This window comes from Heteronotia binoei, chromosome 1 (genome assembly GCF_032191835.1).
Source record: "Heteronotia binoei isolate CCM8104 ecotype False Entrance Well chromosome 1, APGP_CSIRO_Hbin_v1, whole genome shotgun sequence".
In the NCBI taxonomy this organism is placed as follows: domain Eukaryota; kingdom Metazoa; phylum Chordata; class Lepidosauria; order Squamata; family Gekkonidae; genus Heteronotia; species Heteronotia binoei.
The window spans coordinates 280,119,807-280,147,640 of record NC_083223.1 but is presented as its reverse complement, the minus strand read 5'-3'; the positions used below and the strand labels follow the sequence as shown (position 1 = coordinate 280,147,640).

At 52.6% G+C, this 27,834-nt stretch overlaps 1 protein-coding gene across 1 annotated transcript in view; it reads right to left on the bottom strand.

The window, feature by feature from the left end:
* Positions 1-27,834, bottom strand: part of ADAMTSL4 (ADAMTS like 4) — a 95,715-nt gene that overhangs the window by 32,418 nt on the left and 35,463 nt on the right. The window contains exons 5-7 of the mRNA XM_060258702.1: positions 7,254-7,390; positions 6,026-6,230; positions 160-332 (exon numbers count right to left, since the gene is read on the bottom strand). Coding sequence (XP_060114685.1) covers positions 160-332; positions 6,026-6,230; positions 7,254-7,390 — 515 coding nt within the window. The remainder of the gene's footprint in view (positions 1-159; positions 333-6,025; positions 6,231-7,253; positions 7,391-27,834) is intronic.

The window sequence follows — 27,834 nt, the reverse complement described above, 5'->3', positions numbered from 1 at the left end:
GCTATGGGAGGGGGGAAGAGCACCCAATCTGGCACCCCCCCCCCCCCAGCCTGGCGCTCTGCGAAAATGCCTAATCTGCCTAGCAGCAGGGCCGACCTTGAGGACTAGAAATGCAGCATGCACTCTTTTGTGTCATCTCCCCTCTGCTTGCGTACTCACATACACATCTATGGGTTCTGTGGTCGGTCCCTCGGCCGTCAGTGACTCTCCCTCCTGCCTGTCGCTCTCAGGCCGGCTGTACACAAAGACGGTGCCGGCTGCCTCGTAGAGCCCGGGGGGGTTCACGGCCCAGTTTCCGTTGATGATGGATTTGCCACTACGGCTCCGAAGGGCTGGGAAGAAGAGAGAGAGACAGGGGATTGAATAGACATGAAGCTTCCTTAGACCGGATCAGACCCTTGGTCCATCAAGGTCAGTCTTGTCTGCTCAGACTGGCAGCCGCACACCAGAGCAGAGGTCTTTGACATCACCCACTGCCTGGTCCTTTTAACTGGAGATGACGGGGATTGAACCTGGGACCTTCTGCATGCCAAGCAGAGGCTCTGCCACTGAGCTATGGCCCCTCTCCATGGCTCTCCAGGGTCTCAGGCGGAGGTCTTTCCCATCACCTCCCGCCTGGTCCTTTTAACTGGAGTTGCTGGGGATTGAACCTGGGACCTTCTGCATGACAAGCAGAGGCTCTGCCACTGAGCTATGGCCCCTCTCCATGGCTCTCCAGGGTCTCAGGCTGAGGTCTTTCCCATCACCTCCCGCCTGGTCCTTTCAACTGGAGATGCTGGGGATTGAACCTGGGACCTTCTACATGTCAAGCAGAGGCTCTGCCACTGAGCTATGGCCCCTCTCCATGGCTCTCCAGGGTCTCAGGCTGAGGTCTTTCCCATCACCTCCCGCCTGGTCCTTTTAACTGGAGTTGCTGGGGATTGAACCTGGGACCTTCTGCATGCCAAGCAGAGGTTCTGCCACTGAGTTATGGCCCCTCTCCATGGCTCTCCAGGGTCTCAGGCTGAGGTCTTTCCCATCACCTCCTGCTTGGTCCTTTTTCACTGGAGATGCTGGGGATTGAACCTGGAACCTTCTGCATGACAAGCAGAGGCTCTGCCACTGAGCTATGGCCCCTCTCCATGGCTCTCCAGGGTCTCAGGCTGAGGTCTTTCCCATCACCTCCCGCCTGGTCCTTTTAACTGGAGTTGCTGGGGATTGAACCTGGGACCTTCTGCATGCCAAGCAGAGGCTCTGCCACTGAGCCACGGCCCCTCTCCATGGCTCTCCAGGGTCTCAGGCTGAGGTCTTTTCCATCTCCTCCTGCCTGGTCCTTTTAACTGGAGATGCCGGGGATTGAACCTGGGACCTTCTGCATGCCAAGCAGAGACTCTGCCACTGAGCTATGGCCCCTCTCAATGGCTCTCCAGGGTCTCAGGCTGAGGTCTTTCCCATCACCTCCTGCCTGGTCCCTTTAACTGGAGATGCCGGGGATTGAACCTGGGACCTTCTGCAAGCCAAGCCGAGGCTCTGCCTCTGAGCCACAGCCCCTCCTCCTGATCTACTGAGCTCAGGATCGTCCGCTCAGAAGGGCAGTGGCTCTCCAAGGTCTCAGGCGGAGGTGTTTCCCATCATCTGCTCCTTGGTTCTTTTCACTGCAAATGCCAGGGATTGAACCTGCGACTCTTGGCATGCCAAGCAGAGGCTGTTCCACTCAGCCAGAGCCCCTCCCAGTCCTGTTTGAAACCAAGCCAGTTACGCATGCACACGGACACACAACACCAATGTTCCCCCCCCCTCCACCCCACCCGTGCCAAATAAGGGTGATTTCCCTGGGAGCCTGTCTGGCTCTGTGACGGATTCCCCACTCGCCTCCTGCCGCTCTCACTCTTCTCCACGGGGCTTCCGTCGGATTTCGCACTCTCTGCCCCGGGGCTGCAATTCGCTCTGCCTCTTTCGCGCAGCAAACAAGATCCTCTAAAGATTGATTTCTGTTTGCTGCATGAAAAAGGTGAAGCAAGTTGCAACCCCGGGGCAGAAATCCGACGAAAGCCCCACGGAGGAGCGGCGTATGAGAGTGGCATAAGGCTAGTGGGGAATCAATCTGTCTCTCTCTGTCTGTCTCTCTCTCTCTGTCTGTGTCTGTCTCTGTATCTCTGTGTCTGTCTCTCTCTCTCTCTGTGTCTGTCTCTCTCTCTCTCTGTCTGTCTCTGTCTCTCTCTGTGTCTGTCTGTCTCTCTCTCTGTCTGTCTCTCTCTCTCTCTGTGTCTGTCTGTCTCTCTCTCTGTCTGTCTCTCTCTCTCTCTGTGTCTGTCTGTCTCTCTCTCTGTCTGTCTCTCTCTCTCTCTGTGTCTGTCTGTCTCTCTCTCTGTCTGTCTCTGTCTCTGTCTCTCTCTCTCTGTCTGTCTCTCTCTCTCTCTGTCTGTCTCTGTCTCTCTCTCTGTCTGTGTCTGTCTCTCTCTCTCTGTCTGTCTCTCTCGCTCTTTGTCTGTTTCTGTCTGTCTGTCTCTCTCTGTCTGTTTCTGTCTGTCTCTCTCTCTCTATCTCTTTGTCTGTCTCTGTCTCTCTCTCTCTAAGTTCAGACTGTCTCCAAGCAGTTCTGCATCCCCGGCCAAGAGTTGCCTCCCACATGCTCTGAGAAGCAGGGCTCTAGAGGAACATGTATTTAATTTATTTGAAAGCTTTTTAGCCACCTTCTTACCTTTCGGAGCTCAAGGCTGCTTGCAATGTAAATAAGACAACAATGATTTTTTTAAAAAAAACACACATAAAAGACTACAGTTAGGCCTGCCAATTAAAAAAAAAAAAAAGAACACCTACGCAAGTCAAATGCGTTCCTAAATGAAACTGTCTACGGCTGTCTCCTGAAGCATTTTGGCTTTATTGTATACATGGTTTTTTGTTTGTTTGTCTGTTTGTTCCCCCCCCCCCCTTCCACTTTGCCTTCCTTTTCTGGGAAGTTAGTTCACCCTGTGCATTCCGTGTATTCTGGACGCTGAGCTCTTCTGACCTCTGTCTGTGTGTATTCTCTGGGTATTATGCAGCTTTCTATTTTGATCATATTGTCTTGTTGTTGTAGCGGTTAAGTGTGCAGATGCTTATCTGGGAGAATCGGGTTTGATTCCCCACTCCTCCACTTGCAGCTGCTGAAATGGCCTTGGGTCAGCCAGAGCTCTTGCAGGAGTTGTCCTTGAAAGGGCAGCTTCTGTCAGAGCTCTCTCACAGGGTGTCTGTTATGTGTGTGTTTGGGGAGGGGGGGGTGGGAAGTAAAGCAGATTGTGAGCAGCTCTGAGATGTTGAAATTCAGAGTGGAGGAAGGGATATAAATCCAATGTTGTCGTCTTAGATGTGAGTCCAGCAAAACCTTTGAGACCGATGCTACTGGGGGGAGGAATAACCGTTTGAGAGTCAAAGTTCCCTTCATCAGATACAAATAGGAGTGGAGATCCCGGAGTCCTTATATTCCGAACTGAAGGTGGGAAGGTCGTTGCAAAGAAGGAATTTCGGATGCACAGGTACAATGCAAAATGAAAGAGCAAGGGAGAAATGCTCTGGCAGCACAGTGATCATAGAAGCATAGAGGTGGAAGGGAACCCCAGGGTCATCTAGTCCAACCTCCTGCACAATACAGGAAACCCAAAAACACCTCCCCCTAAATTCACAGGATCCTCATTGCTGTCAGGTGGCTATCTAGCCTCTGTTGAAAAACCTTCAAGGAAGGAGAGCCCACCACCTCCCGAGGAGGAAGCCTGTTTCACTGGGGAACCGCTCTAACGGTCAGGAAGTTCTTCCTAATGTTGAGACGGAAACTCTTTTGATTTAATTTCAACCCATTAGTTCTGGTCCTGCCTTCTGGAGCCACATAAAACAATTCCACACCATCCTCTCTAGGATAGTCCTTCAAGGACTTGAAGATGGTGATCCTATCACCTCTCAGCCGCCTCCTCTCCAGGCTAAACATGCCTAGCTCCTTCAACCTTTCTTCATAGGACTTGGTCTCCAGACCCCTCACCATCTTCGTCACCCTCCTCTGGTTCCGTTCCAGCTTGTCTAGGTCCTTCTTAAAATGTGGTGCCCTGGTGGACTCAAATCTAGTTGTTGTACTGGAGACCAGCACAGCTACTTTGCATAACCACAGTAAACCAGCAGCTGTGGACAGTGGATCAAGCACAGGAAGGCTCTCATAAGAACATAAGAGAAGCCATGTTGGATCAGGCCAATGGCCCCTCCAGTCCAACACTCTGTGTCACAGAAGAACAGAAGAGAAGCCATGTTGGATCAGGCCAGTGGCCCCTCCAGTGCAACACTCTGTGTCACATAAGAACATAAGAGAAGCCATGTTGGATCAGGCCAGTGGCCCATCCAGTTCAACACTCTGTGTCACATAAGAACATAAGAGAAGCCATGTTGGATCAGGCCAATGGCCCATCCAGTCCAACACTCTGTGTCACATAAGAACAGAAGAGAAGCCATGTTGGATCAGGCCAGTGGCCCATCCAGTCCAACACTCTGTGTCACATAAGAACACAAGAGAAGCCATGTTGGATCAGGCCAATGGTCCATCCAGTCCAACACTCTGTGTCACACAGTGGCAAAAAAAATTATATATATATATATACATACACACACACACACACATACATATATATACACATTGTGGCTAATACCTACTGATGGACCTCTGCACACAGTACTCCAAATGAGACCGCACCATCCATTTATACAGGGGCATTATGATACTGGCTGATTGGTTTTCAATTCCCTTCCTAATAATTCCCAGCATGGCGTTGGCCTTTTTTATTGCAATCGCACACTGTCTTGACATTTTCAGTGAGTTATCTACCACGACCCCAAGATCTCACTCTTGGTCAGTCTCCGCCAGTTCACACCCCATCAACTTGTATTTGTAGCTGGGATTTTTGTCCCCAATGCGCATTACTTTGCACTTGGCCACATTGAACCTCATCTGCCACGTTGACGCCCACTCACCCAGCCTCAACAGATCTTTTTGGAGTGCCTCACAATCCTCTCTGGATCTCACCACCCTGAACAATTTAGTGTCATCTGCAAACTTGGCCACTTCACTGCTCACTCCCAACTCCAAACCATTTGGAGTTAAAGAGCATGGGACCCAGTACCGAGCCCTGCGGCACCCCACTGCTTACCGTCCTCCACTGCAAAGACTGCCCATTTATACTCACTCTCTGCTTCCTATTACTCAGCCAGTTTTTGATCCAAAAGAGGACCTGTCCTTTTACTCCATGACTCTCAAGCTTTCTAAGGAGCCTTTGATGAGGAACTTTATCAAAAGCTTTCTGGAAGTCAAGGTAAACAACATCTATCGGGTCTCCTTTGTCCACATGTTTGTTCACCCCCTCAAAGAAATGTAACAGGTTAGTGAGGCAAGATCTTCCCTTGCAGAACCCATGCTGAGTCTTCCTCAATAACCTGTGTTCATCAATGTGCCTACTCATTCTGTCCTTGATAATGCTTTCTACCAACTTTCCCGGTATTGAAGTCAGACTGACTGGCCTGTAATTTCCCGGATCTCCACTGGAACCCTTTTTAAAGATGGGGGTGACATTTGCTACCTTCCAGTCCTCAGGAACGGAGGCAGATTTCAATGAAAGATTACAGATTTTTGTTAGAAGATCCACAAGTTCAACTTTGAGTTCTTTCAGAACTCTCGGATGTATGCCATCCGGACCCGGTGACTTATTAGTTTTTAATTTGTCTATCAGTTGTAGGACCTCCTCTCGTCACCTCAATCTGACTCAGGTCTTTCAACACCCCTTTCAAAATTAGTGGTTCTGGAGCGGGCAAAAACTTCTCGTCTTCCACAGTGAAGACGGAGGCAAAAAATACATTCGGCTTCTCAGCCATTTCCCTATCCTCCTTTAGTAATCCTTGGTCATCCAAGGGCCCCACTGCCTCCCTGGCTGGTTTCCTGCTTCTAATATATTTGAAGAAATTTTGATTGTTGGTCTCTCTTCTGCACTTCCTCTCTCATGCACATGTGAGCGCAACCCCCCCCCCCAGTCCATACCCAGATAGTTGGGGCTGCGGGACATCTCCTTGACTAGGATCCGGGTGGCTCCCGCGGGGATCTCCAAGATGCGGTGGTACCCGATGGGCACGTCCGTGTCGCTGAAGTTGCCAACCACCAGCTTGCAAGTGGTGTGGTCGCCACCGCACACCCCGCAGCTGTCCAGAGTGCGGTTCGAATCCAGGATTCCATCGCAGCCGGGCACCTGGGGGTCAAAGAGGAGAGAGACAACCCGGGGGAGGTGAACCACGCTGTCTCCATTTTGTCCCCCCTCCCCCCCTAAAAAGGCTTCCTCCCCTTCCCGCTGGCGTTTCTCAAACTGTCCTTCCAGCCCTCCCTAAGACCTAGCACCACAGAATCATAGAGTCGGAAGGGGCGACGTCTGCAGATTTATACCCCGCCCTTAAGAACATAAGAACATAAGAGAAGCCATGTTGGATCAGGCCAATGGCCCATCCAGTCCAACATTCTGTGTCACACAGCGGCCAAATATATATATATACACATACACACACACACACACACATCAGACACTCAGAGCAGCTCAGAATCTCCTAGATCTTCTCCCCCCACAACGGACACCCTGTGAGGTGGGTGGGGCTGAGAGAGCTCTCCCAGCAGCTGCCCTTTCAAGGACAGAGACTCAGAGCGGCTCACAATCTCCTAGATCTTTCCCCCCCACAACCGACACCCTGTGAGGTGGGTGGGGCTGAGAGAGCTCTCCCAGCAGCTGCCCTTTCAAGGACAGAGACTCAGCGTGGCTTACAATCTCCTAGATCTCTTCCCCGCACAAGGGACACCCTGTGAAGTAGGTGAGGCTGAGAGAGCTCTCCCAGCAGCTGCCCTTTCAAGGACAGAGACTCAGAGTGGCTTACAATCTCCTAGATCTTCTCCCCCCCACAACAGACACCCTGTGAGGTAGGTGGGGCTGGAGAGGGCTCTCACAGCAGTTGCCCTTTCAAGGACAACCTCTGCCAGAGCTATGGCTGACCCTAGGCCCTTCCAGCAGCTGCAAGTGGAGGAGTGAGGAATCAAACCCAGTTCTCCCAGATGAGCACAATGCAGGAAACTCATAAAGACCTCCCCCTAAATTCACAGGATCCACATTCCTGTCAGATGGCCATGTAGCCTCTGTTGAAAAACCTCCAAGGAAGGAGAGCCCACCACCTCCCGAGGAAGCCTGTTCCACCTGACAGCATCTAAGCCGCCAAGACCCTGAACGACTTACGAGGCACTGCCCAGCAACGCAGATGTCCGGGGAGCCGACTTCGCACGGCGTGCCGTCCTGCACCTTTTCCGTATGCCGCACGTAGAAACGGTACCCGATGGGATGGCAGTTTAGCTCACAGCGCTGGGCGCCCTGCACTGCAAAGCGAGACAGGAGGAACAGACATCAGCAGACATCGCTGAGGGGCAGTTTACAGCTAGAAAACCAGAAACACCCTCCCAAGAATGGGTATAAAATATTCCTTAGATGGTATATGAACCCTAAAGACGTATTCTTATTTTTATTTTAGTATATTCCTATTCTGCCCATTCCCCGTGGGACTCAGGGCGGAGTACAACATAAGATAAAACAATAAAATACATAAGAACATAAGAGAAGCCATGTTGGATCAGGCTAATGGCCCATCCAGTCCAACACTCTGTGTCTAATAAGAACATAAGAGAAGCCATGTTGGATCAGGCCAGTGGCCCATCCAGTCCAACACTCTGTGTCACATAAGAACATAAGAGAAGCCATGTTGGATCAGGCCAGTGGCCCATCCAGTCCAACACTCTGTGTCACATAAGAACATAAGAGAAGCCATGTTGGATCAGGCTAATGGCCCATCCAGTCCAACACTCTGTGTCTCATAAGAACATAAGAGAAGCCATGTTGGATCAGGCCAGTGGCCCATCCAGTCCAACACTCTGTGTCACATAAGAACATAAGAGAAGCCATGTTGGATCAGGCTAATGGCCCATCCAGTCCAACACTCTGTGTCTCATAAGAACATAAGAGAAGCCATGTTGGATCAGGCCAGTGGCCCATCCAGTCCAACACTCTGTGTCACACAGTGGCAAAAAAAAAAATTATATATACACACACACACACACATATATATATACACACTGTGGCTAATAGCCACTGATGGACCTCTGCTCCATATTTTTATCTAACCCCCTCTTGAAGCTGTCTATGCTTGTAGCCGCCACCACCTCCTGTGGCAGTGAATTCCACGTGTTGATCACCCTTTGGGTGAAGAAGGACTTCCTTTTATCCGTTTTAACCTGACTGCTCAGCAATTTCATCGAATGCCCATGAGTTCTTGTATTGTGAGAAAGGGAGAAAAGTACTTCTTTCTCTACTTTCTCCATCCCATGCAGAATCTTGTCAACCTCTATCATGTCACCCCGCAGTCGACGTTTCTCCAAGCTAAAGAGCCCCAAGCGTTTCAACCTTTCTTCATAGGGAAAGTGTTCCAACCCTTGAATCCTTCTAGTTGCCCTTTTCTGGACTTTTTCCAATGCTAGAATATCCTTTTTGAGGTGCAATAAAAATTTTTTAAAAACAGGCAACTCAACAGCACTCAGAGAAGTTGACCGTCTCGTCACTTATTGCCCAGCCTCGCCGTCTCACATCACGATATCTCATAGAGAGGGCAGATGATAATCCATTTTGTAGCACAGGGGACAGTGCCGACAGGGGAGGCCAACCGGATCAAGAATAGACGCCCGCAACCTCAACTAAAAGCCTGGTGGAACAGCTCCGTTTTACAGGCTCTAAATATGAACATATGAAGCTACCTTATACTGAATCAGACCCTGGGTCCATCAAAGTCAGTATTGTCTTCTCAGACCGGCAGCGGCTCTCCAGGGTCTCAAGCTGAGGCTTTTCCTACCTATTTGCTTGGACCCTTTTTTGGAGATGCCAGGGATTGAACCTGGGACCTTCTGCTTACCAAGCAGATGCTCTACCACTGAGCCACCGTCCCTCCCTATAGAAGGCTAATAAGCCATGTAGGGCCCGGATCTCTGTATGGAGCAGATTCCACCAGATCGGGGCCAGGACCGAAAAAACCCTGGTCTTAGTTGAGGCAAAGCGGGCATCTCTTGGGCCAGGGACGGCCAACAGATGTTGGGAGGCCGAACGTAACAACCTCCTGGGCGTATATGGAAGAAGACTGCCCCGCAAAAGCAAAATAAAGCAAAAGCAAATAAAGGCTGCGGCCACACATGCGAAACAATCCTGTTTCAATCCACTTTCGGCACACCTGCCAACTAGATTGTGCTGTGTGAACTGGCAAAATCCAGTTTGAAAGTGCACTGAAAGCGGACCGAAGCTGCACTATTGAGTATGTGGGATCGCCGCCAAAGACTATCATCCGAAGCACTGAAAACGTCAGGCTACAACATTCTATCGCAGGTGGTGGTCATGCAAGAAAGTACTGGATGGAGATATATGAAGAAATGCAGAAGATACTAAAATTTTAGTTTGCGATGGACCTGAAAAGTATGCTCTTAAATATCTCACCAAGCAATATAACAAAAATATATAGGGAATTATTTAAGTGTATATAGTGAATTATTTAAGGAGAGCCAGTTTGGTGTAGTGGTTAAGTGTGAGGACTCTTATCTGGGAGAACCGGGTTTGATTCCCCACTCCTCCACTTGCACCTGCTAGCATGGCCTTGGGTCAGCCATAGCTCTGGCAGAGGTTGTCCTTGAAAGGGCAGCTGCTGTGAGAGCCCTCTCCAGCCCCACCCACCTCACAGGGTGTCTGTTGTGGGGGAGGAAGGTAAAGGAGATTGTGAGCCGCTCTGAGACTCTTCGGAGTGGAGGGCGGGATATAAATCCAATATCTTCTTCTTCTTCTTCTGGGGAGAGGCGTGAAAAAACTCAGCATCTATGAAAGCTCTGGCTGACCCAAGGCCATCTTAGCAGCTGCAAGTGGAGGAGTGGGGAATCAAGCCCGGTTCTCCCAGATAAGAGAGCTCTGGCTGACCCAAGGCCATTCCAGCAGCTGCAAGTGAAGGAGTGGGGAATCAAACCCGGTTCTCCCAGAGAAGAGAGCTCTGGCTGACCCAAGGCCATCTTAGCAGCTGCAAGTGGAGGAGTGGGGAATCAAGCCCGGTTCTCCCAGATAAGAGAGCTCTGGCTGACCCAAGGCCATTCCAGCAGCTGCAAGTGGAGGAGTGGGGAATCCAACCCGGTTCTCCCAGATAAGAGAGCTCTGGCTGACCCAAGGCCATTCCAGCAGCTGCAAGTGGAGGAGTGGGGAATCCAACCCGGTTCTCCCAGATAAGAGAGCTCTGGCTGACCCAAGGCCATTTCAGCAGCTGCAAGTGGAGGAGTGGGGAATCAAACCCGGTTCTCCCAGATAAGAGAGCTCTGGCTGACCCAAGGCCATTTCAGCAGCTGCAAGTGGAGGAGTGGGGAATCAAACCCGGTTCTCCCAGATAAGAGAGCTCTGGCTGTCCCAAGGCCATTCCAGCAGCTGCAAGTGGGGAATCAAACCCGGTTCCCCCAGATAAGAGTCCGCGCACTTCACCACTACACCAAACTGGCTCTCCGTTTGGACACGCTATTAACGAGGACGCGCTATTAACAAATTCATGGGACTGTAACTTTAAGGACTTTCAAAGAGCTTTGGGTTTTTTTCGTAGAACGTTGAATGAACGGTGCGTGAAGGCACAGTGCGAATTGTTGAATACTTACTGTATACGGTATGACGTTTTCTATGAATTTAATACAGTTTTGCATATATGTAAGTTGTCTATAAGAGTTTTTTGCTTGTATACTTTCAGTGTTATCTAATCTATCTCCTGCAGTATTGTCGAATTCCCCAATTGGGGGCAGGGGAACCCCCAGTTTGGAGGCCCTCCCCCCCACTTCAGGGTCATCAGAAATTGCAGGGGGGGGGGAATGTTTGTTGGGCCCTCCATTTTCCCCTATGGAGACAGATTCCTATAGGGTATAGAGAATTGATCTGTAGGGTATAGAGAAATGGAGAATTAATCCGTAGGTATCGGTGGCTCGGGGGGGGGGGCTGTTTTTTGAGGTAGAGCCACGAAATTTGCAGCATAGCATCCGGGGCCTCGCCTCAAAAAACCCTCCAAGTTTCAAAAAGATTGGACCAGGAGGTCCAACTCTATGAGCCCCCAAAGGAGGTGCCCCTGTCCTTCATTATTTCCTATGGAGGGAAGGCATTTAAAACGTGTGCGGTCCCTTGAAATGTGATGGCCAGAAATCTCTTTGGAGTTCAATTATACTTCTCAGAACCTTGCTCCTGGCTCCACCCCCAATGTCTCCTGGCTCCACCCCCAAAGTCCCCAGATAGTTTTTGAATTTCTCCTCAAAACACCTTCCAAGTTTCAAAAGGATTGGACCAGGGGGTCCAATTCTAGGAGCCCCAAAAGAAGGCGCCTCTATCTTTCATTATTTCCCATGGAGGGGAGGCATTTAAAAGGTGTGAAGTCCCTCTAAATGTGATGTCCAGAACTTCCTTCGGAGTTCAGTTATGCTTCTGAGAGCCAGTTTGGTGTAGTGGTTAAGCGTGTGGACTTTTATCTGGGAGATCCGGGTTTGATTCCCCCACTCCTCCACTTGCAGCTGCTGGAATGGCCTTGGGTCAGCCAGAGCTCTCTTATCTGGGAGATCCGGGTTTGATTCCCCACTCCTCCACTTGCACCTGCTGGAATGGCCTTGGGTCAGCCAGAGCTCTCTAATCTGGGAGAACCGGGTGTGATTTCCCACTCCTCCACTTGCACCTGCTGGAATGGTCTTGGGTCAGCCATAGCTCTCGCAGAGCTGTCCTTGAAAGGGCAGCTTCTGGGAGAGCTCTCTCAGCTCCACCTACCTCACAGGGTGTCTGTTGTGGGGATGGAAGATAAAGGAGATGGTGAGCCACTCTCAGACTCTGAGGTTCAGAGAGGAGGGCAGGATATAAATCCATTATCATTATAATCTTGTCGCAACCTTGCTCCTGACTCCACCCCCAATGTCTCCTGGATCCACCCCCAAAGTCCCCAGCTATTTCTTGAATTGGACCTGGCAACCTTAGCCGGTGACCACTTGCCTTGTAAGCCCCCCCCCCAACTCCAGATGTGGTCCCAGAAAGGGTTAAGGTTGAGTTTTCCTTCTCCACCCAGCAGAAACGAAACCTTCTGGGATACAGAGCGGCCTTTAGCAGCCAAGATGTGTTCACATTTTCCAGAGTTTATTTTAAAAGGAGCTGCCGGCAGAAGATGGGGAAGGGGCGGGGGGGGGGGGAGGAGGGGAACGGTTTTAGCATTTTTGGCTTTCTTTGTTGCGGCAGGCAGACCTCTGGCTCTTCTAACTAGCAGGCTAAGCAGCTCACCCCCACCGAACTAGGGAGAGAAAGACAAAGAGGGGTTTTGTGCTGTGGCTCTCCCCCCATGCCCCCACCTTTGCGCTGAAAACATAAATATTGGCGGCTGACATAAATCAAGGAAGCAGGCAGAGGGGAAAGAGCAAGAGGCGGCTCAGGGCCCTCCGTCTGGGAAATCCCCCCCCCCACCTCGCTCATTTAGAAAACTTTCAGCTGGGGAGACGTTTTCTTGTTCTTCGTAAGAAGAAGAAGAATTGCAGATTTATACCCAGCCCTTCTCTCTGAATCAAGAGTCTCAGAGCGGCTTACACCAGTTTGGTGTAATGGTGAAGTGTGTAGACTCTTATGTGGCAGAACCGGGTTTGATTCCCCACTCCTCCCCTTGCACCTGCTGGAATGGCCTTGGGTCAGCCATAGCTCTCTTATCTGGGAGAACCGGGTTTGATTCCCCACTCCTCCACTTGCACCTGCTGGAATGGCCTTGGGTCAGCCAGAGCTCTCTTATCTGGGAGAACCGGGTTGGATTCCCCACTCCTCCACTTGTACCTGCTGGAATGGCCTTGGGTCAGCCAGAGCTCTCTTATCTGGGAGAACCAGGCTTGATTCCCCACTCCTCCACTTGCACCTGCTGGAATGGCCTTGGGTCAGCCATAGCTCTCTTATCTGGGAGAACCGGGTTTGATTCCCCACTCCTCCACTTGCACCTGCTGGAATGGCCCTGGGTCAGCCTGAGCTCTCTTATCTGGGAGAAACTGGTTTGATTCCCCACTCCTCCACTTGCAGCTGCTGGAATGGCCTTGGGTCAGCCAGAGCTCTCTTATCTGGGAGAACCGGGTTTGATTCCCCACTCCTCCACTTGCACCTGCTGGAATGGCCTTGGGTCAGCCAGATCTCTCTTATCTGGGAGAACCGGGTTTGATTCCCCACTCCTCCACTTGCAGCTGCTGGAATGGCCTTGGGTCAGCCAGAGCTCTCTTATCTGGGAGAACCGGGCTTGATTCCCCACTCCTCCACTTGCAGCTGCTGGAATGGCCTTGGGTCAGCCAGAGCTCTGGCAGAGGTTGTCCGTGAAAGGGCAGCTGCTGTGAGAGCCCTCTCCAGCCCCACGCACCTCACAGGGTGTCTGTTGTGGGAGAGGGAGATAAAGGAGATTGTGAGCCGCTCTGAGACTCTTGAGTGGAGGGCGAAATATAAATCCAATGTCTTCTTCTTCTCCCATATCTTCTCCCACCACAACAGACACCCTGTGAGGTGGGTGGGGCTGAGAGGGCACTGACAGAAACTGCCCTTTCAGGGACAATTACTACGAGAGCTATGGCTGATCCAAAGCCATTCCAACAGCTGCAAGTGGAGGAGTGGGGAATCAAACCCGGTTCTCCCAGATAAGAGTCTGCGCACTTTACCACTCCACCAAACTGGCTCCACAGAAGAACATAACAGAAGCCATGCTGGATCAGGCCAATGGCCCATCCAGCCAAACACTCTGCCACACAATGGCCAAAACCCATCAGGAGGTCCACCAACAGGGCCAGAACTCCAGAAGCCATAAGAACATAAGAGAAGCCCTGTTGGATCAGGCCAATGGCCCATCCAGTCCAACACTCTGTGTCACATAAGAACATAAGAGAAGCCCTGTTGGATCAGGCCAGTGGCCCATCCAGTCCAACACTCTGTGTCACATAAGAACATAAGAGAAGCCATGTTGGATCAGGCCAGTGGCCCATCCAGTCCAACACTCTGTGTCACATAAGAACATAAGAGAAGCCCTGTTGGATCAGGCCAGTGGCCCATCCAGTCCAACACTCTGTGTCACATAAGAACATAAGAGAAGCCATGCTGGATCAGGCCAGTGGCCCCTCCAGTCCAACACTCTGTGTCACACCGTGGCCAAAAAACACAGGTGCCACCAGGAGGTCCATCAGTGGGGCCAGGACACTAGAAGCCCTCCCACTGTGCCCCCCCTCCCAAGCACCAAGAAGACAGAGCATCACTGCCCCAGACATAAGAACATAAGAGAAGCCATGCTGGATCAGGCCAATGGCACATCCAGCCAAACACTCTGCCGCACAGTGGCCAAAAACCCAGGCGTCATCAGGAGGTTCACCAACAGGGCCAGAACTCCAGAAGCCATAAGAACATAAGAGAAGCCATGTTGGATCAGGCCAGTCGCCCATCCAGTCCAACACTCTGTGTCACACAGCGGCCGAGAAAACCAGGCGCCATCAGGAGGTCCACCAGTGGGGCCAAGACACTAGAAGCCCTCCCACTGTTGCCCCTCCCAAGCACCAAGAAGACAGAGCATCACTGCGCCAGACAAAGAGTTCCAACAATACACTGTGGCTAAGAGCCACTGATGGACCTCTGCTCCAGATGTCTATCCAATCCGCTCTTGCAGCTGGCTATGCTTGTAGCTGCCACCACCGCCTGTGGCAGTGAATTCTATGTGCTATTCAGGGTGAATAACAGTGAATTCAGGGTGTCATTATTCTAATTAGAGGTGTGTGTTGCACTTTTAAAAACAGGGTTGCCAATCCCCAGGTGGGGGCAGGGGATCCCCAGGTTTGGAGGCCCTCCCCTACTTCGGGGTTATCAGAAAGTGGGGGGGGGGAGGAAATGTCTGCTGGGCACTCCATTATTCCATATGGAGACCGATTCCCATAGGGTATAATGGAGAATTGATCTGTAGGTATCTGGGGCGTGGAGGCGGGGTTGTTTTTTGAGGCAGAGGCAGCAAATTTCAGCATAGCATCTGGTAAACGTAAAGGTAGTCCTTCCCTGTGCAAGCACCTGTCGTTTCTGACTCTGGGGTAACGTTGCTTTCACGTTTTCACAGCAGACTTTTTCTGAGGTGGTTTGTCATTGCCTTCCCCAGTCATTGACACTTTCCCCCCAGCAAACTAGGTACTCATTTTACCAACCTCAGAAGGATGGAAGGCTGAGTCTGTCATGAGCCCTGACGAGGAGGAGCTGGAAGGGTTAACAGACCTGGAAGAGTTGCCGGCCAGTTCCTCAGCTGAACAAACGGCAGCTGGCTCATCAGTCACTCTCCAGGCACCAAGGTCAGCTGTTGACGATCAATCTCCTCCAAGCTCTCCTCCTCCCATCTCAAAAGTTCGAAGCAGGCTCCGGAAAGAACTTTCAGAGCGAAGACATGAGGCACGCCGATGCTTCAGAGCTCTCAGCCCTGAGTTCTAGCAGAGTCACTGCCACTCAGGAAGCAGGCTGATTGAGACTCCCATGTAGCTCCCACCCAGGACCTGGTAACCTTGTGGAAGCAACAAGTCTATTCTCTGGCTTGCATCCACGCTCCATCCTGATTCCTGATCCTGACCTGCTTGATTTCCTTCGCACCTTGAGCTTTTGGCTTTTGGACGTTGACTTCTGATTCCGGTTTGTGATTCTGCATTGGTGACTTGGCTTCTGCTGGACTTTGACCTTGGACTGGCTTTGGACTCCTGCCTGCCTGCACCCGGAGAACGTGACAGTTAACCTTGAGCCGGCTACCTGAACCCAGCTTCTGCCGGGATCGAACTCAGGTCGTGAGCAGAGAGCTCGGACTGCAGCTTTATCACTCTGCACCATGGGGCCGGACCGGGGCAGTCCATTGATGTGAGCCCCAAAAGAAGGTGCCCCTGTCCTCCAAATGGAAGAAAGGCATTTAAAAAGTGTGTTGTTGTGGTGTTCAGTCGCGCAGTCGAGTCCAACTCTTTGCGACCCCACGGACCAAGTCCCGCCAGGCCCTCCTGTCTTCCACCATCCTCCAAAGCCTGCTCAAATTCGTGTTTGTGACATCAGTGACCCTGTCCAGCCATCTCCTCTTTTGCCGTCCTCTTTTTCTTTTGCCTTCTGTCTTTCCCAGCAACAGGGTCTCCTCCAAGGAGTGCTCACTTTAAAAGGTGGGGGAAAGAAAAAGAAAGGTCCCCTGTGCAAACACCAGTCGTTTCCGAATCGGGGGTGACGCTGCTTTCACAACATTTCCACAGCAGACTTTTTTACGGGGTGGATTGCCATTGCCTCTCCCAGTCAACTACACTTTCCCCCCAGCAAGCTGGTGACTCATTTGACCAACCTCGGAAAGATGGAAGGCTGAGTCAACCTTGAGTCGGCTACCTGAAAACTCAGCTTCCGCCAGGGATCGAACTCAGGTTGTGAGCAGAGCTTAAAACCGCAGCACTGCAGCTTTAACACTCTGTGCCACGGGACTCTTTAAAAGGTATGAGGTCCCTTCAAATGTGATGGCCAGAACTCTCTTCAATGGTCCATCTTAGTGTTCAGAACTCCCTTCAGTGTTCCATGGAACATAAGAACATAAGAAAAGCCATGCTGGATCAGGCCAATGGCCCATCCAGTCCAACACTCTGTGTCACATAAGAACACAAGAGAAGCCATGTTGGATCAGGCCAATGGCCCATCCAGTCCAACACTCTGTATCACACAGTGGCCAAAAATTATATATATATATATATATATATATATATATATATATATATATATATATATATATATATATATATATATATATATATATATATATATATATATATATAAATATATACTTTCATAGGGAAGGTGTTTCAGCATCTCCTCCGTCATTTGACTTGCCTTTCTCTGAGCTTCAAATCTGGAGGTTGCTACCTGGAGCAGGGCCGGATTAAACCCTGCGGAGGCCCCTCGGCAGTCGAAATCCTGGAGGCCCCCTTGCAAATGATCTCAGAGTCGGTGCACCCGCCCTGCCATCCACGGCCCCCCACTGCAGCCTGCAAGCCCCCTTCTCAAAAGCCTTTTTGACAAAGCTGCGGGGGAGAGGCAGAGAGAGGCAAACTCGGCGACGACGCCAGCAGCAGCCTCACCAGGCAATCCGGGCCAAGAGCAGCTCAGTTGCCGGCTGCGTGTGCAGGCTGGGAGGGCTGCAAGCAGGGGGGAAACCGGGGGGGGGGGGGTGCGGAAGCTGGCCTAGGACCCAGAAGGGCATTGGAGCCCACAGGCCAGTGCCCGCTTGGCCTAATTGTTAATCCAGCCCTGACCTGCAGGTTGGGAACCCAAGTGCCAAGACTCTGCCTCTTCTGAGGTTTCTCTACTCAGATTATTTGCAAACCGGTCTGTTGATACCAGGCCCCAGTTTAAAAAGGCCATCCCCTGCGCAAGCACCAGTCGTTTCCCACTCTGGGGTGACGTTGCTTTCACGACGTTTTCACGGCAGACTTTTTGACGGGGTGGTTTGCCATTGCCTTCCCCGGTCGTCTACGCCTTTCCCCCCAGCAAGCTGAGGACTCATTTGACCGACCTCGGAAGGATGGAAGGCTGAGTCGACCTCGAGCCGGCTACCTGAACCAGCTTCCGCCGGGATCGAACTCAGGTTGTGAGCAGAGGGCTCTGACTGCAGTACTGCAGCTTTACCACTCTGCGCCACGGGGCTCTTACAAGCCCCAGTTTAGGATTATCCTTTTGGAATCATAGAATCATAGAGTGGGAAGGGACCTCCAGGGTCATGTAGTCCAGGGGTACCCAACCCCTGGGCCGTGAACCGATACCGGTCCATGGCCTGTTAGCAACCGGGCCATGAGTTTTATAATTATTTTATTATATATTACAATGTAGTCATAAGAAGACAACGACATTGGATTTATATCTTGCCCTCCACTCCGAATTGCAGAGTCTCAGAATGGCTCACAATCTCCTTTACCTTCTCTCCCCACAACAGACACCCTGTGAGGTGAATGGGGCTGAGAGAGCTCTCACAGCAGCTGCCCTTTCAAGGACACCCTCTGCAAGAGCTCTGGCTAACACAAGGTCATTCCAGCAGGTGCAAGTGGAGAAGTGGGGAATCAAACCCGGTTCTCCCAGATAAGAGAGCTCTGGCTGACCCAAGGCCATTCCAGCAGCTGCAAGGGGAGGAGTGGGGAATCAAACCCGGTTCTCCCAGATAAAAGAGCTCTGGTTGACCCAAGGCCATTCCAGCAGCTGCAAGTGGGGGAGTGGGGAATCAAACCCGGTTCTCCCAGATAAGAGAGCTCTGGCTGACCCAAGGCCATTCCAGCAACTGCAAGTGGAGGAGTGGGGAATCAAACCCGGTTCTCCCAGATAAGAGAGCTCTGGCTGACCCAAGGCCATTCCAGCAGGTGCAAGTGGAGGAGTGGGGAATCAAACCCGGTTCTCCCAGATAAGAGAGCTCTGGCTGACCCAAGGCCATTCCAGCAGGTGCAAGTGGAGGAGTGGGGAATCAAACCCGGTTCTCCCAGATAAGAGAGCTCTGGCTGACCCAAGGCCATTCCAGCAGGTGCAAGTGGAGGAGTGGGGAATCAAACCCGGTTCTCCCAGATAAGAGAGCTCTGGCTGACCCAAGGCCATTCCAGCAGGTGCAAGTGGAGGAGTGGGGAATCAAACCCGGTTCTCCCAGATAAGAGAGCTCTGGCTGACCCAAGGCCATTCCAGCAGGTGCAAGTGGAGGGGTGGGGAATCAAACCCGGTTCTCCCAGATAAGAGAGCTCTGGCTGACCCAAGGCCATTCCAGCAGGTGCAAGTGGAGGAGTGGGGAATCAAACCCGGTTCTCCCAGATAAGAGAGCTCTGGCTGACCCAAGGCCATTCCAGCAGGTGCAAGTGGAGGAGTGGAGAATCAAACCCGGTTCTCCCAGATAAGAGAGCTCTGGCTGACCCAAGGCCATTGCAGCAGCTACAAGTGGAGGAGGGGGGAATCAAACCCGGTTCTCCCAGATAAGAGTCTGCATACTTCACCACCACACCAAACTAATAGAAATAAAGTGCACAATCGTATCATCCTGAAACCATCTCCCCCCTGCCCCGATCCGTGGAAAAATTGTCTTCCACAAAACCAGTCCCTGGTGCCAAAAAGGTTGGGGACCAATAGTCCAACCCTCTGTCCAATGCAGGAAATTCACAAACGCCTCCCCCTAAATTCACAGGATCCTCACTGCTCTCAGATGGCCATTTAGCCTCTGCTTAAAAACCTCCAAGGAAGGGGAGCCCACCACCTCCCGAGGAAGCCTGTGGCGGGGGGACTGGTTGCAGGAGAACCGTGCCCGAGAGCATGCGCAAAGCTCTCCTCCATTCTTCCACGGGGAAGACGTGAGAGACGCAACCGAGCTCCTGTTTCGATCCCGTGTTTCCTCCAGCGGGGAAGGCAGCCAGCGCCGTTTCCTTTGCCGGCGAGGCCGGAGCCGAAAAGCCGAGGGTGGTTTCCTGGAAAGAGGGCTGCAGCAGCTGAGGGCCTTCCCCAAGGACAGCTGGGAGTGTCTCTACAGCATGCACCCCCTCTCAACCTGGAGCGGGGGGGGGGGACAAAATAGGCAGCAACGGGGCCTTTGGAAATCCTTGATCGGCCTTTCTTCTCGGCCAGTCTCCGGAGCCAGAAGGAAGGCTTCCAAGAGGCCCTGTGCGTCTCTCCGCAGAAACAAGATTTTGGCCTTGGGCGGAAGGCTGAGATCAGCGGAGGGAGCTGCTCACTCAGCGAAAAGGAAAGGGGGGCAAGGGGCTGAGGCAACGGCCCCACCTGCCCTCCAGCTCCAGCCTAGGTTATTGGAAGTCTATTGTAAAAAAGGCAAATGCAGTTCGGGGCTGCAGCAACAGAAGGATAGTGTCCAGATCACGTGAAGTCATGGCATCGCTTTCCTCTGCTCTGGGAAGACCTCCCCTGGAGTCTTGTGTTCACGTTTGGGCACCACATTTTAAGAAGGATCTAGACAAGCTGGAACGGGTCCAGAGGAGGGCGACGGAGATGGTGAGGGGTCTCTGGAGAGCAAGTCCTATGAGGAAAGGTTGAAGCTGGGGATGTTTAGCTGGGAGAGGAGGCGGCTGAGAGGTGACAGGATCACCATCTTCAAGTCCTTGAAGGGCTGTCCTAGAGAGGATGGTGTGGAATTGTTTTCTGTGGCCCCAGAAGGTAGGACCAGAACCAGTGGGTTGAAATTAAATCAGAAGAGTTTCCGGCTCAACATTAGGAAGAACTTCCTGACCGTTAGAGCGATTCCTTGGTGGAACAGGCTTCCTCCTCGGGAGGTGGTGGGCTCTCCTTCCTTGGAGGGTTTTCAACAGAGGCTAGATGGCCCTCTGACAGCAACGAAGATCCTGTGAATTTAGGGGGAGGTATTTGTGAGTTTCCTGCATTGTGCAGGGGTTGGACTAGATGACTCTGGAGGTCCCTCCCAACTCTATGATTCTATGACTGTTAAGAGCGGTTCCTCAGTGGAACAGGCTTCCTCCTCGGGAGGTGGTGGGCTCTCCTTCCTTGGAGGGTTTTCAACAGAGGCTAGATGGCCCTCTGACAGCAATGAAGATCCTGTGAATTTAGGGGGAGGTATTTGTGAGTTTCCTGCATTGTGCAGGGGTTGGACTAGATGACTCTGGAGGTCCCTCCCAACTCTATGATTCTGACTGTTAAGAGCGGTTCCTCAGTGGAACAGGCTTCCTCCTCGGGAGGTGGTGGGCTCTCCTTCCTTGGAGGGTTTTCAACAGAGGCTAGATGGCCGTCTGACAGCAATGAAGATCCTATGAATTTAGTGGGAGGTATTTGTGGGTTTCCTGCATTGTGCAGGGGTTGGACTAGATGACCCTGGAGGTCCCTTCCAACTCTATGATTCTATGACTGTTAAGAGCGGTTCCTCAGTGGAACAGGCTTCCTCCTCGGGAGGTGGTGGGCTCTCCTTCCTTGGAGGGTTTTCAACAGAGGCTAGATGGCCATCTGACAGCAACGAGGATCCTGTGAATTTAGGGGGAGGCGTTTGTGAGTTCCCTGCCTTGTGCAGGGGGTTGGACTAGATGACCCTGGAGGTCCCTCCCAATTCTATGATTCTCCCAAGGGGCTGCCCTTGACCCTCCTCCGGAAACTCCAGCTGGTGCAGAATGCCGCTGCGCGGATGCTGACATCGTCGTCCTGTGCTGCGTGGACTGCACTGCCTACTTATTGAGTACCGGATCCAGTTCAAGGTGCTGGTGCTTACCTTTAAAGCCCTATACTGCCAAGGGCCAGCGTACCTTCGGGACCACCTCTCTTCGTATGAGCCCCGTAGGGCTTTACAATCAGCGACCCAACGGCTTTTGGTAATACTCGGCCCCAGAGACATCCACCTCGCTTCGACGAGGAACAGGGCCTTTTCAACCCTGGCCCCTGCCTGGTGGAATGAACTCCCCCTGGAGATCCCGGCTTTGCAGGATCCGTTCCAGTTCCGCAGGGCGTGTAAAACAGAGCTCTTTCGCCAGGCTTTCAGCTGAGGCAGCGGGCGTCACTTGTTTCTGGCCTCCCCCCTTCATTCCATCCCAGTGCTATAAGAAGAAGAACTGCAGATTTATACCCCGCTGTTCCCTCTGAATCATAGACTCAGAGCGGCTTACAATCGCCTATGTCTTCTTCCCCCACAACAGACACCCTGTGAGGCGGGTGGAGCTGAGAGAGCGCTCAAAGAAGCTGCCCTTTCAAGGACAACTCCTAGGAGAGCTATGGCTGACCCAAGGCCATTCCAGCAGGTGCAAGTGGAGGAGTGGGGAATCAAACCCGGTTCTCCCAGATAAAAGTCTGCGCACTTAACCACTAGAAGACAGAACATATTGGATTTATATCCCGCCCTCAACTCTGAATCTCGGAGTCTCAGAGCAGCTCACAATCTCCTTTATCCTCCTCCCCCACAACAGACATCCTGTGAGGTGGGTGGAGCTGAGAGAGCTCTCACAGAAGCTGCCCTTTCAAGGACAACTAGGAGAGCTCTGGCTGACCCAAGGCTATTCCAGCAGCTGCAAATGGAGGAGTGGGGAATCAAATCCAGGTTCTCCCAGATAAGAGTCCACGCACTTAACCACTACACAAAGCTGGTACATGAAGCTGCCTTTATACTGAATCAGACCCTGGGTCACTCACAGTGAGTATTGTCTACTCAGACTGGCAGCTGCTTTTCAGGGTCACAGGCAGAAGAAAGAAGAAGAAGAAGACTGCAAATCTATACCCCGCCCTTCCCCCTGAAGGTTTAGATAAAAATATGGAGCAGAGGTCCATCAGTGGCTATTAGCCACAGTGTGTGTGTGTATATATATATATATAAAATTTTTGCCACTGTGTGACACAGAGTGTTGGACTGGATGGGCCATTGGCCTGATCTAACATGGCTTCTCTTATGTTCTTATGTTTTGAATCAGCTTACAATCTCCTAAATCTTCTGCCCCCACAACAGACACCCTGTGAGGTAGGTGAGGCTGAGAGAGCTCTCACAGAAGCTGCCCTTTCAAGAACAACCCCTGCGAGAGCTATGGCTGACCCAAGGCCATTCCAGCAGCTGCAAGTGGAGGAGTGGAGAATCAAACCAGATTCTCCCAGATAAAAGTCCGCGCACTTAACCACTACACCAAGCTGGCACATGAAGCTGCCTTTATACTGAATCAGACCCTGGGTCAGTCACAGTTAATATTGTCTACTCAGACTGGCAGCTGCTTTCCAGGGTCACAGGCAGAAGAAGAAGGCAGATTTATACCCCACCCTTCCCTCTGAATCAGAGCCTCAGAGCGGCTCACAATCTCCTTTATCTTCCTCCCCCACAAGAGACACCCTGTGAGGTAGGTGTGGCTGAGAGAGCTCTCCCAGAAGCTGCCCTTTCAAGGACAACTCTTGCGAGAGCGATGGCTGACCCAAGGCCATTCCAGCAGCTGCAAGTGGAGGAGTGGGGAATCAAACCTGGTTCTCCCAGATAAAAGTCTGCACACTTAACCATTATGCCAAAATGGCTCTCTGGGAGGTGCTGAGCTCCCCCTCACTGGCAGTCTTGAAGCAGATGCTTGGTGTTCTAGGCTGATCCTGCAGGGGTTGGACTAGATGGCCTCTATGGACCCTTCCAACTGAGGAACTGTGTGAGACAGGAGGCTGGACTAGAAGGACCCTCCCTGGTCTGACCCAGCAGGGCTCTTCTGAGGTTCTTCTCAGGGGAAGGCCTCGGCCTCTCTGCCCTGTTGCTGGCCCTTCAGAGGAACTGGTTGGCCCCTGTGAGACAGGAGGCTGGACTAGAAGGACCCTCCCTGGTCTGACCCAGCAGGGCTCTTCTGAGGTTCTTCTCAGGGGAAGGCCTCGGCCTCTCTGCCCTGCTGTTGGCCTTCCAGAGGAACTGGGTGGCCACTGTGTGAGGCAGGAGGCTGGACTAGAAGGACCCTCCCTGGTCTGACCCAGCAGGGCTCTTCTGATGCTCTTCTCAGGGGAAGGCCTCGGCCTCTCTGCCCTGTTATTGGCCCTCCAGAGGAACTGGCTGGCCACTGTGTGAGACAGGAGGCTGGACTAGATGGACCCTCCCTGGTCTGACCCAGCAGGGCTCTTCTGAGGTTCTTCTCAGGGGAAGGCCTCGGCCTCTCTGCCCTGTTGTTGGGCCTCCAGAGGAACTGGCTGGCCACTGTGTGAGACAGGAGGCTGGACTAGATGGACCCGCCCTGGTCTGACCCAGCAGGGCTCTTCTGATGTTCTTCTCAGGGGAAGGCCTCGGCCTCTCTGCCCTGCTGTTGGCCCGCCAGAGGAACTGGCTGGCCACTGTGTGAGACAGGAGGCTGGACTAGATGGACCCTCCCTGGTCTGACCCAGCAGGGCTCTTCTGAGGTTCTTCTCAGGGGAAGGCCTCGGCCTCTCTGCCCTGTTGCTGGCCCTCCAGAGGAACTGGTTGGCCACTGTGTGAGGCAGGGCATGAAGGCTGAGGCCGGTGTCAACCAGTTTTCTGGAGAGCCCAAAACAGGGCAAAGAGGCTGAGGCCTTAACCTAATGTTGCCTCCGAACATGGAGGTTCCTTTTAGTCTCCGTGGTTAAATTCCTTCATCGTCAACCTTAAAAGTTTTGTAATCCCCCAGTGGTCACTCATCAACTCGTTCCATACTGTTCACACCTCTCTGCCAGCAGCCTCCATCCCGCCTTCTCTCCCAAAGTGCTTGGCTCTCCCCCCCCCCCCCCTCCATCTCAAGGGCTTGGTTCTGCCAGGCATCTTATAGGGCCCCGCCATTCCCCGAATATTTGTTCGGTTCCTGATCCTTCCACCTGCGCTGCTTGTCCGCCCACCTTCCTGTCATGAGAGCAGCTGAACCGTCTAGAAATTTCGGACAGGTTTTTTTTTTTTTTTTGTGGGGAAGGGAAGGGACAGAGAGAGGTACAGCTTCCCCCTCCCACCAGAATTAGTTTAATTAACGTTTTGTATCTCTGGGTGGCTGGGTGCTTGTCACAGGGGCTTACATAAGCCGCTTTGGAGGGGTCACGCCAAGGCCAGCAGGGCTTTTAGCGCAAGAGGGGAATGCTGGGTAATGCCAGCTGGTGAGCACAGAAGAGCCCTGCTGGGTCAGACCAGGGAGGGCCCATCTAGTCCAGCCTCCTGCCTCACACAGTGGTCAACCAGTTCCTCTGGAGGGCCAACAACAGGGCAGAGAGGCCGAGGCCTTCCCCTGAGAAGAACATCAGAGGAGCCCTGCTGGGTCAGACCAGGGAGGGTCCATCCAGTCCAGCCTCCTGTCTCACACAGGGGCCAGCCAGTTCCTCTGGAGGGCCAACAACAGGGCAGAGAGGCCGAGGCCTTCCCCTGAGAAGAACACCAGAAGAGCCCTGCTGGGTCAGACCAGGGAGGGTCCTTCTAGTCCAGCCTCCTGCCTCACACAAGGGCCAGCCAGTTCCTCTGGAGGGCCACCAGCAGGGCGGAGAGGCCGAGGCCTTCCCCTGAGAAGAGCATCAGAAGAGCCCTGCTGGGTCAGACCAGGGAGGGTCCTTCTAGTCCAGCCTCCTGCCTCACACAGTGGCGAGTTCCTCTGGAAGGCCAACAACAGGGCAGAGAGGCCGAGGCCTTCCCCTGAGAAGAACATGAGGAGAGCCCTGCTGGGTCAGACCAGGGAGGGTCCTTCTAGTCCAGCCTCCTGCCTCACACAGTGGCGAGTTCCTCTGGAAGGCCAACAACAGGGCAGAGAGGCCGAGGCCTTCCCCTGAGAAGAACATGAGGAGAGCCCTGCTGGGTCAGACCAGGGAGGGTCCATCTAGTCCAGCCTCCTGTCTCACACAGTGGCCAGTCAGTTCCTCTGGAGGGCCACCAGCAGGGTGGAGAGGCCGAGGTCTTCCCCTGAGAAGAGCATCAGAAGAGCCCTGCTGGGTCAGACCAGGGAGGGTCCTTCTAGTCCAGCCTCCTGCCTCACACAGTGGCCAACCAGTACCTCTGCAGGGTCAACAACAGGGCAGAGAGGCCGAGGCCTTCCTTCGAGAAGAACATGAGGAGAGCCCTGCTGGATCAGACCAGTGAGGGTCCATCTAGTCCAGCCTCCTGTCTCACAAAGTGGCCAACCAGTTCCTCTGGAGGGCCAACAACAGGGCAGAGAGGCTGAGGCCTTCCCCTGAGAAGAACATCAGAAGAGCCCTGCTGGGTCAGACCAGGGATGGTCCCTCTAGTCCACCCTGTTTATTCCTGTGACCATTCATACTTGTTGAAGAAGAAGACCCCACCCTTGACTCTGAATCAGTCTCAGAGCGGCTCACAATCTCCTTTCCCTTCCTCCCCCACAACAGACACCCTGTGAGGTGGGTGGGGCTGAGAGGGCTCTCCCAGCAGCTGCCCTTTCAAGGGCAACTCTTGCGATAGCTCTGGCTGACCCAAGGCCATTCCAGCAGCTGCATGTGGGGGAGTGGGGAATCAAACCCGATTCTCCCAGATAAGAGTCTGCGCACCGTTCACCACCACACCGAACTTAACTACACCAAACTACCCCAAACTGGCTAGACCAAGAAGCAGGGAGAAGCAAAGCAGGAGTTTGATGATGGGACATTGGGACACCCAGATTCCCAGCACAAACCAAACTTCGCAGTGAGTGCTGAACGGACCCTGGGTGTAAGCAAGAATCAAATAGCATAATTCAGCTTCCCGAGACTCAGCTAAGCTTTCCCAAGTTTCTACGCTGCAAAGACAGGCAAACCCATTTCCCTCGGTGCAGAACGCTACACAGAACAGACACGACAACTGGCAGGAAGTCCCGGTCAGCCTGCACTGGGATTGGAATTTGCTGCACCAAGACACTGCCAGGGCGTGAGACGGAGAGCTTGGAAAGAGATCGAGGGGTGTCAGAGCTCCGCCTACAGTTGCCAGGTCCAATTCAAGAGATATCTGTGGACTTTGGGGGTGGAGCCAGGAGACTTTGGGGCGGAGCCAGGAGCAAGGGTGCGACAAGCACAACTGAACTCCAAAGGGAGTTCTGGCCATCACTTATAAATGTCTTCCTTCTATTGGAAATTAGGGGCACTTTCTTTGGGGGCTCATAGAATTGGACCCCCTGGTCCAATCTTTTTGAAACTCGGAGGGTGTTTTGAGGAGAGGCACTGGATGCTGTGCTGCAAATTTGGTGCCTCTAACTCAAAAAACAGCCCCCCCCCCGCCGAGCCCCAGATCAATGGATAAATTCTCCATTATACCCTGTGAGAATCGGTCTCCAAAGGGAAGAATGGGAGTGCCCAGAAGACACTTCCCTCCCCCCCGCAGCCGCTTTCTGATGACCCTGAAGCGGGGGGAGGGCCTCCAAGCTAGGGGATCCCCTGCCCCTAACTGGGGACAGTGCAACCCACAGAAAGAATCACGGCAATTGTAGGCAGAGAAATCCAAAGCACAAGGCTTTCCTTGAAAACCAGCCTCCACACAACCAACAAACTCACGAAACAATACAAGAATTACAAAAGCATATATTAGTTCATAATAGACCATACAATTAGTCCTTAACAAAATAGGCAACGGGATCACCAAGAATCAATCCAGTCTTTCTAGCAACCATTGCTCACTTCATTCCAAGGAATCCTGGTGAAAGAGTTGTGCAGACGATCAATGTCTCTCAATATATGCAGCCAGCAATCCAAAAGGTTGAAAAGGACAAGGTTGGGGCGGGACGGTGGCTCAGGGGTAGAGCATGTGCTTGGTAAGCGGAAGGTCCAAGGTTCAAGCCCCGGCATCTCCAACTAAAAGGGGTCAAGGCAAGTAGGTATTAAAAACCTCCGCTTGAGACCCTGGAGAGCCATGAATGGGACGGTGGCTCAGTGGAAGAGCATCTGCTTGGTAAGCGGAAGGTCCCAGGTTCAATCCCCGGCATCTCCAACTAAAAGGGGTCAAGGCAAGTAGGCATGAAAAACCTCCTCTTGAGAACCTGGAGAGCCATGAATGGGACGGTGGCTCAGTGGAAGAGCATCTGCTTGGTAAGCGGAAGGTCCCAAGTTCAATCCCCGACATCTCCAACTAAAAGGGGTCAAGGCAAGTAGGCATGAAAAACCTCCTCTTGAGAACCTGGAGAGCCATGAATGGGACGGTGGCTCAGTGGAAGAACATCTGCTTGGTAAGCAGAAGGTCCCAGGTTCAATCCCCGGCATCTCCAACTAAAAAGGGTCCAGGCAAGTAGGCGTGAAAAACCTACGCTTGAGACCCTGGAGAGCCGCTGCCAGTTAGGGGAGGGATGGTGGCTCAGTGGCAGAGCATTTGCTTGGTAAGCGGAAGGTCCCAGGT